The sequence below is a fragment of the Crotalus tigris genome, unplaced genomic scaffold, assembly GCF_016545835.1.
Source record: "Crotalus tigris isolate CLP2741 ecotype Arizona unplaced genomic scaffold, ASM1654583v1 scf7180000017596.1218436, whole genome shotgun sequence".
Classification (NCBI taxonomy): Eukaryota; Metazoa; Chordata; class Lepidosauria; order Squamata; family Viperidae; genus Crotalus; species Crotalus tigris.
In genome coordinates, this window is record NW_024096501.1 from 744,098 (window position 1) to 756,131 (window position 12,034).

Sequence of the window (12,034 nt, forward strand, 5' to 3'; positions counted from 1 at the left end):
TATTCCATTCTAATTCTATTCTACTCTAATTCTACTCTATTCTGCAGAGGGTTGGACTAGACTAGAAGACCTCCAAGGTTCCTTCCAACTATTCTATTCTATTCTATTCTATTCTATTCTATTCTATTCTATTCTATTCTATTCTATTCTATTCTATTCTACTTACTCTAATTCTACTCTAATTCTACTCTAATTCTATTCTATTCTATTCTATTCTATTCTATTCTATTCTATTCTATCCTAAATTCCATTCCATTCCACTTTCGGGGGCAAGTCCGACTCAGCTCGTTCGGCCCTTTCCAGGCACCCTTTTGAGGCTTTTCAAATCTTGGACTTCCTGGCGGCTGATCTGCAAGGACGCGTCTGAGGGCTGGGGAGCCTCCCCTCCCCTCCCGCGCCCAGCGCCGAGGTCTCCTCCTAATTGGCCCGCCAGCTTCACCCGGGGAGGAAACGGGCGCGCCGTCAGAACTGGAGCACCAGCACTAGCGGCAGTGGCAGCGAGAGGGGCAGGAGGGAGGCGGCGCAGGCACCGCGGCCCCTTTCCAACGCCAGCGCTTGGCTGCCTTCCCGGCTGGGCAGGGCGAGGAAGCCGGCCACCCTCGGCGGACGGGAGCCCCACCGACCTCGCGGAGGGCTCTCGGGACACGCTGGGGGGCTCCGGACCGCCCGGGAGGAGCCGCACGCCCGAAGGCGGGGAGGCGAAGGCGCTCCCCGAGGCGGCTCCGCGGACCGTGCCCGCCTCCCGCTCCGCTCGGCGGCCAGGCGAGGCGGCGCCGGCCGCGTGGCTGGGCGAGCAAGGGGCCGCGGGCAACAGCGGAGGCGCTGCGGAGGGGAGGAACCCGCCGCGGGAGCCAGCAAGCGGCCCGGCGCCCCGATGGAGCCGGCGCCCTTCCCGCACCCGCTGGCCGCCGAGGCCGAGCCTGGTCCCGGGCCGGGTCGGCCGGGCGGCGAGAAGCGTTTCCGACTCTGGTACGTGGGCTGCTCGAGCCTGGACCGGCGAGCCACGCTGCCCATGTTGCCCTGGCTGATGGCCGAGGTCCGGCGGCGCAGCCAGAAGCCCGAGCCGGGCGCGCCCCCGGCGCGGGAGGTGCTGCTGTTGCTGGGCGCGCCCACCCTGCGCTGCGTGCCCTCCTCGCCCGGCGGCGCCCCCGGGCCGGCCGTCTTCATCTTCGAGCACAAGGCGCAGCACATCTCCCGCTTCGTCCACAACAGCCAGGACCTCACCTACTTCGCCTACCTGATCAAGGCGCAACCCGACGACCCCGACTCGCCTGTCGCCTGCCACGTCTTCCGGGCCACCGACCCCAACCAGGCAAGAGTGCGCGCTGTGTGTGTGTGTGTGTGTGTGTGTGTGTGTATGTGGGGGGGGGCTTCTCGGCCGGGAGCAGAAGCGGGGGGGGCACCTTGAGGTCCTCCAGCACCACCTCCCAACGCTTTCCAGATGGGGCTTGTGGCCTTCTGACCTTTTCATCTTTCCCAATTTGTTTTTCTGGCTAGCACCGGGGGGGGGGGGAGTGGGGAGCGGGGGGGGGAGGTTGGGAGGAAGAGAGAAGCCATCTGCCAGTTGGCCTAGCTGCTCTGGGCCAGACCACCCTCCAGTTATAGGTGGGGTGAGAAGACTTGGCCCTGGGCTACTAATCAGAGATGGGGGTGGGCTTAGATAGCAGGATGACCTGGATGCCGAGTCTTAGAATAAACAGAATTGGAAGGGACCTTGTGGGTCATCTAGTCCCACCTCCCCCACCCCACCCCCTAAGCAGGGGACCCTACACCATTTCTGACCCATGGCAGTCCAGTCTTGTATTGAATGCTTCCAGTGATGAAGCTCCCGCAATATCTGAAGGCAAATTGTTCCATTGGTTGATTGTTCTCACTGTCAGAAAAATTCTTTCCAGGTTGAATTCTCTCCTTGATCGGTTTCCATCTATTATTCCTTGTCTGGCCGTCAGGTGCTTTGGAAAATAGGTTGACTCCCTCCTCTCCATGACAGCCCCTCAAATATTGGAAGACTGCTATCACGTCTCCCCTGGTCCTTCTCTTCACTAAACTAGCCATGCCCGGTTCCCTGTAACCATCTGTTTTAGCCTCCGGTCCCCTAATCATCTTTGTTGCTCTTCTCTGCACTTTTTCTACCGTCTCAACATCTTTTTTATAGTGTGGAGACCAATACTGGTTGCAGTATGCTAAGTGTGGTCTTACTAAGGCAGTGGTTCTCAACCTGTGGGTCGGGACCCCATTTAGGGTCGAACGACCGTTTCACGGGGGTCGCCAAACAATGCAGTCCGCCATTTTTTCCCCCTTTTCCTTAGGTGTGCTACTCCCTTTTATTCTATTGGCTTTTGAAAGCCAATAGAATAGACTCTGTTGAATAGAGTCTAATTCTATTGGCTTTCAAAAGCCAATAGGAATTGTCCAGTCTGTCTCTGCCCTGCTGAGCCCGCCTAAAGTCCCATTCTGCAAACGGTGCTGCACCAGTTGAGTAGTCCTCGACTTACGACCGGTTGAGTAGTCCTCGACTTACGACCAGTTGGGGGTCGCGGCATTAAAAAGGTTGAGAACCACTGTACTAAGGCTTTATGGAGTGGTATTAGTACCTTATGTGAACTTGACTGAATCCCTCTGTTAATGCAACTTAACAACTGTAGCTGATTCTCTCAATGACCGTGTGTGTGTGTGTGTGTGTGTGTGTGTGTGTGTGTGTGTGTGTGTGTGTGTCCGTGTCCCAGTTAGCCCTTGAATAGAGAGAGCAGGAGATCCAAAACCTCTAGGCTAGATGGGGACATGGGAAAACCTTACAGGAAGAAGGCAGGGGAAACTATCTTCAACTTGCCTGGAAAATTGTATGCATACATATCCATGTGGTCTTGGGAATCAGGTATGCTTGAGGGAAACAGCTTGAACAAGGTAGGGAACCCTCTGGAGCAGGGGTTCTCAACCTTGGCCACTTTAAGACTTGTGGACTTCAATTCCCAGAATTCCTCAGCCAGCTTTGCTGGCTGAGGAATTCTGGGAGTTGAAGTCCACAAGTCTTAAAGTGGCCAAGGTTGAGAACCCCTGCTCTGGAGCTTCTTTACCTGCTGAATGAGCAGAAAGGCAGAGGGGATGGCAGGTCCAGTTGAGCTTGGTGGAGGCTTCACACCTCTGTATCATTTTTGTGCTAGTCTCTCCTGGACAGCAACTCCCCTTCCTCCTTCCTCAAACCAAAGTATGGCTGGGCTTCTAATTACTCTTGCTTGCCTGTATCTCTGAGCTCAAGAGCCATGGAAGCATCTCCTGATAGGAAGCTTTTGGTTTTCGAGCCGAGTGTGATCCCTTGCGGCACCAGCGAACCCCATTCCCAACATGATGGCAAATGAAGTATTCCTTCCCATGGAAGACCTCACATGCCAGCAGGTTGGTTCACTTTGTTGAATGAGGACTGGCTTGAATTGGAACAGAAACTTAGTAGATGTGTTGGTCCCTTCTCCTACCTGAACCTGTGAAAGATGCCTTGCATTAGAACAGGGGTCTCCAAACTTGGCCTTTTTATGGCTTGTGGACTTCAACTCCTGGAATTCCTCAGCCAGCGGTGCCTGGCTGAGGAATTCTGGGAGTTGAAGTCCACAAGTCATAAAAGGGCCGAGTATGAAGACCCCTGCGTTAGAATATCCCTTAAACTAGAGCAGTGGTTCTCAACCTGTGGGTCGGGACCCCATTTGGGGTCGAACGACCATTTCACGGGGGTCGCCAAACATCGCAGTCCGCCATTTTTTTCCCCCTTTTCCTTAGCTGTGCTACTCCCTTTTATTCTATTGGCTTTTGAAAGCCAATAGAATAGACTCTCTTGAATAGAGTAATTTTATTGGCTTTCAAAAGCCAATAGGAATTGTCCAGGCTGTCTCTGCCCTGCTGAGCCCGCCAAAAGTCCCATTCTGCAAATGGTGCTGCACCAGTTGAGTAGTCCTCGACTTACGACCGGTTGAGTAGTCCTCGATTTATGACCGGTTGGGGGTCACGGCATTAAAAAGGTTGAGAACCACTGAACTAGAGAATCTGAGGAATGCTGTCTACATGGTTCCTTGAGGTCAAATGGGGAAGCAAAAAGGAGGGGCATCTTGGAATAGATGGAGGAGGATGTTTCAGTTGTGCTTTAGAAGTGGCCTTTCCATATATTCAAGTAAAATAAAGACAGAATAACGGAGTTGGAATTGACCATGGAGGTCTTCTAGTCCAACCCCCTGCTCAGGCAGGAAACCCTATATCATTTCAGACAAATGGTTGTCCAATCTCTTCTTAAAAACCTTCAGTGATGGAGCACCCACAATTTCTGAAGGCAAGTTGTTCCACTGATTAATTGTTCTACCTGTCAGGAAATTTCTCCTTAGTTCTAGTTTGGTTCTGCCCTTGATTAGTTTCCATCCATCGCTTCTTGTCCTGCCTTCTAGTGCTTTGGAGAATAGGTTGACCCCCTTCTTCTTTGTAGCAGCTCCTTAGATATTGGAAGACTGCTATCATGTCACCCCCTAGTCCTTCTTTTCATTAGACTAGAAATACCCAGTTCCTGCAACCGTTCTTCATACGTTTTATCCTCCCGTTCCCTAATCATATTTGTTCCTCTTCTCTGCACTCTTTCTAGAGTCTCAACATCTTTTTTTATATTGCGGTGACCAAAACGGGTTGCAACATAGGGGAATCCCCATCCGTTCTTTAGTTTCCTGGTCCATTGAGAGCAAGATGGTGGCATTCCCTCTCTGTGATGCTTTCAGAATCTGTTTGCTGGTCAGGGTATATGTGCAGAAAGGAAGGCAGATGGAAGGAGAGATGGAATGGCGAGAGGGGTTTTTTTTTTGCACAAGCGTGTGAATCACCGATGGTCACATAGTCTTGGACACCTCGGATGTAATTTCCAGCAGAAGAATTCTAAATCAGCTGTCTAATGAATGATAGTAGTGTTCCAATATCTAAGTGGCCGTCACAGAGAATAGGGGGGTCAACGTATTGTCCTGAAGGCAGGACAAGAAGCAATGGATGGAAACTAAACAAGGAGAGAAACAACTCAGAAATAAAGGGAACAGTGATAGTGAGAACAATCAATTAGTGGAAATGGATTGCCTCCAGAGGTTGTGGATGCTCCATCACTGGAGGCTTTTAAGAAGAGACTGGACAGCCACTTGTCTGGAATGATATAGGGCAGGATAGGCAACCTTGGCTCTTTTATGACTCGTGGACTTCAACTCCCAGAATTCCTGAGCCAGCATGGCTGGCTCAGGAATTCTGGGAGTTGAAGTCCACGAGTCATAAAAGAGCCAAGGTTGCCTATCCCTTATATAGGGTCTCCTACCTGGCCAGGGGTTGGACTAGACTTCCAAGGCACCTTCCGATGCTGTTATTCTGTATTCTGTTAACATGTACATAGTTTTACGGTTCTCTTTTAATGGAAGATTCCTCAAGACTTCACTGGACAAACGTGGGAACATAACAGGAACCTAAAAAATGCTTGGCTTTCTTAAAAAATTGTTTTGGTGATGCTGCTTCAGCACGTTAATTGCTTTTATTTTTAGCCATGCAAGCACACCACCAAAGTCAGTTTCCCTCCCATAACAAAGAATGGAAAACAATAAAAGCAAACAAAGAGACATAGAGAGGTGCACACAGGAATGCCTCTCTGTATTCTGTATTCCCAAGCACAAATGTTTAGAGATAAACAAAAACTTTGAATCCAGCCACAGAGTCCCTTTCGCTCACTGGGGGAACCCAATGAGAGCATCCAGGACGAATGGCTGTGCACCCTTTGCTTTATGGCACCTAGGAAGGGGACGCCTTGCCTCTATTGGCCATGCCCCCCCCCCAACCCAACACTTCCTGCAATTCCAGTCCTGTTTTCCATGTTCTTGAGACAGAGAAGATCATATCCAGTTTGGGATAAACCTTTCCTTGCTTGCCGTTTCATCCCAAGCTCTTGGCGTCCCTTTATTCTGCAGCTGGAGTGACGTCCCGTATTTTTAAAAGATCTCTGATCCAAGCAAAGAAGTATTTTGAGTTTTCCAGGGTTTTGCAATAGCAAACTTGGCAGCTCTTGACCGAACTCAAATCACTTAGTTATACTGCACCCGCTGAAAGAAGCCATCAAGTGTGCGCTCACTTAGATTCCTGCATTCAGCATTCAAAACTGGGACTTCTTTGATATTTCTCTGGTGGTTTGAACACCGGACAGGTTGTGCAGATTCTCCTGTGGCTGCCTTGGCTTTGCAGTGAAACGGCAGAGAGGCCAAGGGTCAAGGGGCAGCTCTGGATCTTCTGCCCCAGGCTGCTTAGTGATCTAGGCTCTTCATCCCTGCCCTGGGGGCTTTGGTAAGGTGACCTATTGTCCTCCTTTAGGGAGGATAGTCCTCCTTTTTCAAGTTTTGTCCTCCCTCAAAAAGTGTCCTCCTACATGTCCTCCTTTTCAATATTTGAAGACTAATCTGCAGGGCTTTTTTTTTCTCATAGAACGCTCAGAACGGCGTTCCGGCACCTTTTTTTTGATGGTTTTTTTTTTCAAATTTTGCATGAGCTGTGCTACTCCCCCTATTGGCTTTCGAAAGCCAATAGGAATTGCTGCTGAGCGCGCCAAAACACCCGGCCAGCAAACTTTGCACATGCAAGTTGTCTGTATTATTGTTGCAATGAATAAAATGTTTCTTCTATTTACAATATTTTTTTCTTCAATTTATTTGTGTCCTCCTTTTCATTGTAAAAACATTGGTCACCTTAGCTTTGGGCCCTTTTGCTGCATGGCCTGGAGTTCCTGGAAGTAGCACAAGGAAAGCCCGAGGCATGCCTGGGGCCTGTCCTTCAGCCTTGGGCGATGCTGATGGAATGGGTGATGGTTTTCTCTATCCCAGTGGTAGGCAACCTTGGCTCTTTTATGACTCGTGGACTTCAACTCCCAGAATTCCTGAGCCAGCATGGAAACCTCTCCCTTTCCCCTCAGCAAGACTGGCTCAGGAATTCTGGGAGTTGAAGTCCACGAGTCATAAAGTGGTGTAGGCCTAGCCCAAAGGGAGTAGGACGAAGGTCTGTTATCATCTTCCTTAGAAAGGTGAGAGAAGATTGTTTGGACACTGGGGCTTCATAAAATTATGTCCTATTGTAACAACAGAGCCTGGTTTTGAAGATTGAGATGTCTGTGTCTCCTCTGTTTCCTAGTTAAGCCCATCTTTGGAAAGCGTTCTAAGGCAGGGCTTTTCAACCTTTTCACCCATTGTACCACTTTTAGGATATGGCAATATCCAAGTACCACCAGTTGCCTAGCAAGGTGTCAAAAACTTGATGACCAAAAAAAAAAAAAAAAGAAAGAAAAAAGTGATGAAGTACAGGTAGTCCTCGACTTACAACAGTTCGCTTAGTGACTGTTCGAAGTTACAATGGCACTGAAAAAAGTGCCCCCCAAGCCACAGCCGAGCAAGACACCTGCCTGCCCACCCGGCGGCGCTCTTCCTCCTGTCCGAGGTTTTCATTGTTGTGAGCATTTCTGATGAGGATTGGCAGCGGGGTGGGGTGGGGGGTGTTTGGTTTTTATTCTCCCCATCTGCTGGGTGGTTGCAGCAGGTTTTGGTCACTTCACATGACTCTGGGACACTGTGACCATCATAAATATGAATCAGTTGCCAAGCATCTGAATGTAAATCACAAGACCCTGGAGATGCTGCAACATTCCAGCTGATCGGCACTTCTTCTGGGTTCAGCAGAAGTGCCAGAATCAGCGCCGGGCTCCAGCTGGAGCCTGGCGCTGATCCTGGTGCTTCTGCTGAGTCCTGACAGCCCTGCAGCTCCAGCCATCTCTCTCTCAGGCTTGTACTGTGCTGTCACCAGTTCAGCTCATTCCCCTCCCCCGCTACTTTTCTAGGATGGTCGCATACCACCTGCCAGGTGCCAATGTACCACAGGTGGTACCCGTACCACTGGTTGAAAAGCCCTGTTCTAAGGCACAGAGACCCCTGAATTGCAGGACAATTTCAGCCCAATGGACCTTGTGTTTGTTTTTTGGGGGCAGCAGCTAAGAACAAAGCTGGAACAGCACTTCCAAAAGCTGCTGGTGCTTCAAAGCTTCAGGAAGCTGTGGCAGAAATAAACCATGGACAGCTTCAAGGGTGGAAATTGTATTTAGATATGTTCTCCAGTGTTATGTGGGGGGCAGGGAGCAGAGAACCCCATAGCCAAACTCTTAAAACCAAGTTTTGATCCCAGTTAAGCAAAATAAAACAGTGCAGGAACTCTTAATAAAGAAAGTACCCATTTCCTTTGCTTCGCTTCCATTTTAAATTCTGTTTGGAGGAAGTCTGTTAGCTCACAGTATTGGCTGAGGAACGATAAGCAAGGAACAAGCTATTTTAGACAGAATCAGGGAAAAAAGAGTCTTTAAAGGTCAAATTTCAAAGCTTGTCTATGCTGTGCATTGAATAAGGCAATGTAAGCATTAAGCATTCAATTAAATGATGGGTTCCACCTCCTTTGCTAGATGATGCTCAATGAGTGAAGCAGGTTTGCCCCAAAATGTTTTGGGGCAAGTTTCTTCTGGGCTAAATCTCAGGGGGCTTCAAGGCTGAAGGAATTTTGGAGAGGTCATAAAAGCGAATGGGCAACTGGTAATTTTATACTCTGTTTTCACAGCTGAATTTTCTTTTCCTGTGGACTGAGTGTGCAGTAGGTTCAGTTTACTAATTGTAATTAATCCATTGCAATAATAACTCCCTAAAGTAGTTCTACTAATTTGTCTTATTTTATCACATGCATTGTAGAGCCGGAATTCCCTAATTTGTTCTGGCCTTTTTTAGAAAATGTATGTTTCATTTTCAGAAGAAAGTGTACATTCATTTCCTTGTACGTTGTATGAAGTTACGTAACTGCCAGCAGCTGGGTTGAGCAGAAATAACAATAAAAGAGTTGGAAGGGACCTTGGAGGTCTTCTAGTCCAACCTTTGCTTAAGCAGGAGGCCCTACGCCAATGATGGTGAACCTTTTAGAGACCGAGTGCCCAAACTGCAACTCAAAACCCACTTATGCATCTTTAGGTGCTGGGTGGGTGTGGCCCATTAGCTGGGCGTGGCTGTGGTGGTAACAGCAGACTGGGTGGGACTAAAAAGTTCAATCAATCAATTCCAACTTTGCAAGATTTTTCTTCCTGTGAGAAGTTGAAATTGACTGATTGATTGAACGGCGGCAGAGGCCTAAAGCGAAAAGGTTTTATAAAACCCAGCTGAAGGCCTAGGACTGGGGTGATGGCGCACGTGCCCACAGAGAGGACTCTGAGTGCCGCCTTTGGCACCCGTGCCATAGATTCGCCACCACTGCCCTACACCATTCCAGACAAGTTGACTGTCCCGTCTCTTCTTAAAAACCTCTAGTGATGAAGCACCCACAACTTCTGAAGGCAAGCTATTTCCACTGGTTAATGGTTCTCACTGTTAGGAAATTTCTCCTTAGTTTTCCATTGCTTCTCTCCTTGATTAGTCTCCATCCGTTGCTTCCGGTCCCACCTTCAGGGCAATTGGACGACTGCCTTCTTCTTTGTGACAGCCCCTCAATTATTGGAAGACTGCTATCATGTCAGCCCTGGTCCTTCTTTTCACTAGACCAGTGTTTCTCAACCTTGACAATTTTAAGGCATGTGGACTTCAACTCCCAGAATTCCACAGCCAGCATTGCTGGCTGTGGAATTCTGGGAGTTGAAGTCCACATGCCTTAAAATTGTCAAGGTTGAGAAACACTGCACTAGACTAAACTTATCCTGCTTCTGCAACCGTTCTTCATTTGTTTTAGCCTCCTCCAGCCCCCCTAATCATCTTTGGGGCTCTGTGCACAGGTAGCCATCACCCTCTTTTAAGAAGCCTTGAACAGCCCTTCTCTAGTCTTGTTTTTTTAAAGATTTGGTTAATTATTAACCTTTTGGTGCTGACTGCTTGAAGGTATTTAGCATAACAGAGAGTTTAATGAGACAGTCAAGGTTCAGGAGCAGCCCTACTACTTAAAACTGCCTAAGTCAATAGTATGGTATGGTAATAAGCAAGGAAGGGTTAGGCACTTCTCCCCTGAATTGGGTGTTGGTGCAAAAGAGCCTCAACAGGGGTTACCTCTGATTTGCTGATATGGAGGGGAAGGTGGTACCCTTGGGGCTTTGCAGCTGAGGTTCTCAAATTGCCAGTAGAATCTCAGACAGGACGTGGCTAGATGTGTTGGAGATGGGTAAAGCCATTCCCAGATAATCCTCAACTTACGACCATCGTTGAGTCCAACATTTCTGTTGCCAACGAGGCATTTGCGAGGTGAGCTTTGCCCCATTTTACAACTTTTCCTGCCAAACTTGTCATGGTGGATTGCTGCAGTGGTTAAGTTAGTAACATGGTCGTTAAGTGATTTTGGATTCCCTCCCCCCATGAAAGATGATCAGGATAATACAACCGTCATAAATACATACCAGTTGCCAAGCATCTGAATTTGGATCGTGTGACCACGGGGGTATCGCAACGGTCGTAAGTGTGAAAAATGGTTATAAGTCCCTTTTTTTTCAGTGCCACTGTAACTTCGAACGGTCACTAAATGAACAGTTGTAGATCGAAGATTACCTATAGAACGGGTCCTCAACCCCCAGTCTGCGGACTAGTACCGGGCCGCGGCATGCCAGCAATCGGCCGCACAAACAAGCAAAGCCCCATCCGCGAGATGCAGGCATCTGGTATACCTTGCAAGGCTGACCCATTGAGATTGGAAGATGGTCCCCGATTCCCTGTCATACATCATGACTTCCTCCCTCAGTTTCTAGACCAGCAGCCATTTCTCTTTGGCCAGTCTGTAAAACGACTCAGAGTTCACTGTGAAACAAAGGAAAGTTTCTGTTGCAGGAATTTTGATCGATTTTGCCAGCCCAGATCCAACCTCTGTCTCTAACACAGGCGTCCCCCAACCCCTGGTCTGTGGACCGGCACCTGTCTGTAACATGCCAACAGCTGGTCCCCACAAACAAGCAAAGCCCCATCCGCGAGATGCAGGCAGCACAAAAAACCACGCACCCTCCGGTCCACGGAAAAACCTCTTTCCATGGAACTGGTCCCTGGTGCCCAAAAGGTTGGTGACCTCTGCTATAGAAGATTTCTGCTCTATAAGGCCTGTGGGACAGGGCCTCCAATTCTGCAGGTCCATTTCTACCCATGTCTCTGAGTCAACAGATCCTCAGCGGTTCCTTTGAAGATTTGCAGATCACCTGTTCTTGCCCCTTCACGTTGTTTCTTGCCCATGGCACGTGTTGTGATTTAATTATCTGTTAGCAGAAGGCTGGCTGTATAGCCTGGTAGATTCCATTATCTTAGGCATCAAAGGAGGGGAAGTCCCTTGCACTCCAGAAAAAAAAAGGACAGGATATAAATATAGTAAATACATCTTGATACTAAATAAATAAAATACATCTTTAATGCTGCAGTGCTTCAGAATAGAGTTGTTTCCTTGTGGTTCTGTAGCATTGCAAACCAATCTTTGGAAAGTTTATTAAGTCAGCCGAGAGCAGGCCCTACTTAAGCTCTTCAAACTTACATCTCAGTTTTGGATTATTTTTGTCCTGGGTACTTGAAATGTCCCCTTGAAAATGGCCTGAAAATATAATATAAATATGGATCAATGGCAGCAAGTATGGGAGCGAAATAACAAAATCACAGTGGCGACATCATATAAAGAAAACCTGTATAAGATGGTTTACAGATGGCATCTCCCTCTGGCCAGATTAGCCAAAATGTATAATGGATATTCATCTATGTGTTGGAAATGTAAAAAAGAAAAGGGCACCTTTTTTCATGTGGACATGTAGAGAAGCACAGGTGTACTGGCGTATGGTCTGGGAATGGGCAATAAAAATGACTAGGCAAAACATTCAATACAAACCAGAGATATTACTATTAGGAATACTAGAGAAAAATGTAAATAAAGAGGACACATATTTAATTATCCATGTGGCACAGCAGCAAGGATACTATTTGCTCAAAAGTGGAAAGCAATGGAAGTACCGAGTGGGGAAGCACTAATAAAG

At 48.3% G+C, this 12,034-nt stretch overlaps 1 protein-coding gene across 4 annotated transcripts in view; it reads left to right on the forward strand.

Moving 5' to 3' along the window:
- The first annotated feature begins 353 nt into the window (after positions 1-353).
- TBC1D4 (TBC1 domain family member 4) overlaps positions 354-12,034 on the forward strand; it is a 98,411-nt gene continuing 86,730 nt past the window's right edge. Inside the window, exon 1 of one of the 4 annotated variants that reach the window (XM_039365856.1) lies at positions 354-1,312. In XM_039365856.1, coding sequence (XP_039221790.1) covers positions 875-1,312 — 438 coding nt within the window. In that variant the 5' untranslated portion in view covers positions 354-874. The remainder of the gene's footprint in view (positions 1,313-12,034) is intronic. The other 3 variants (XM_039365866.1, XM_039365875.1, XM_039365885.1) reach the window with 3 other exon arrangements.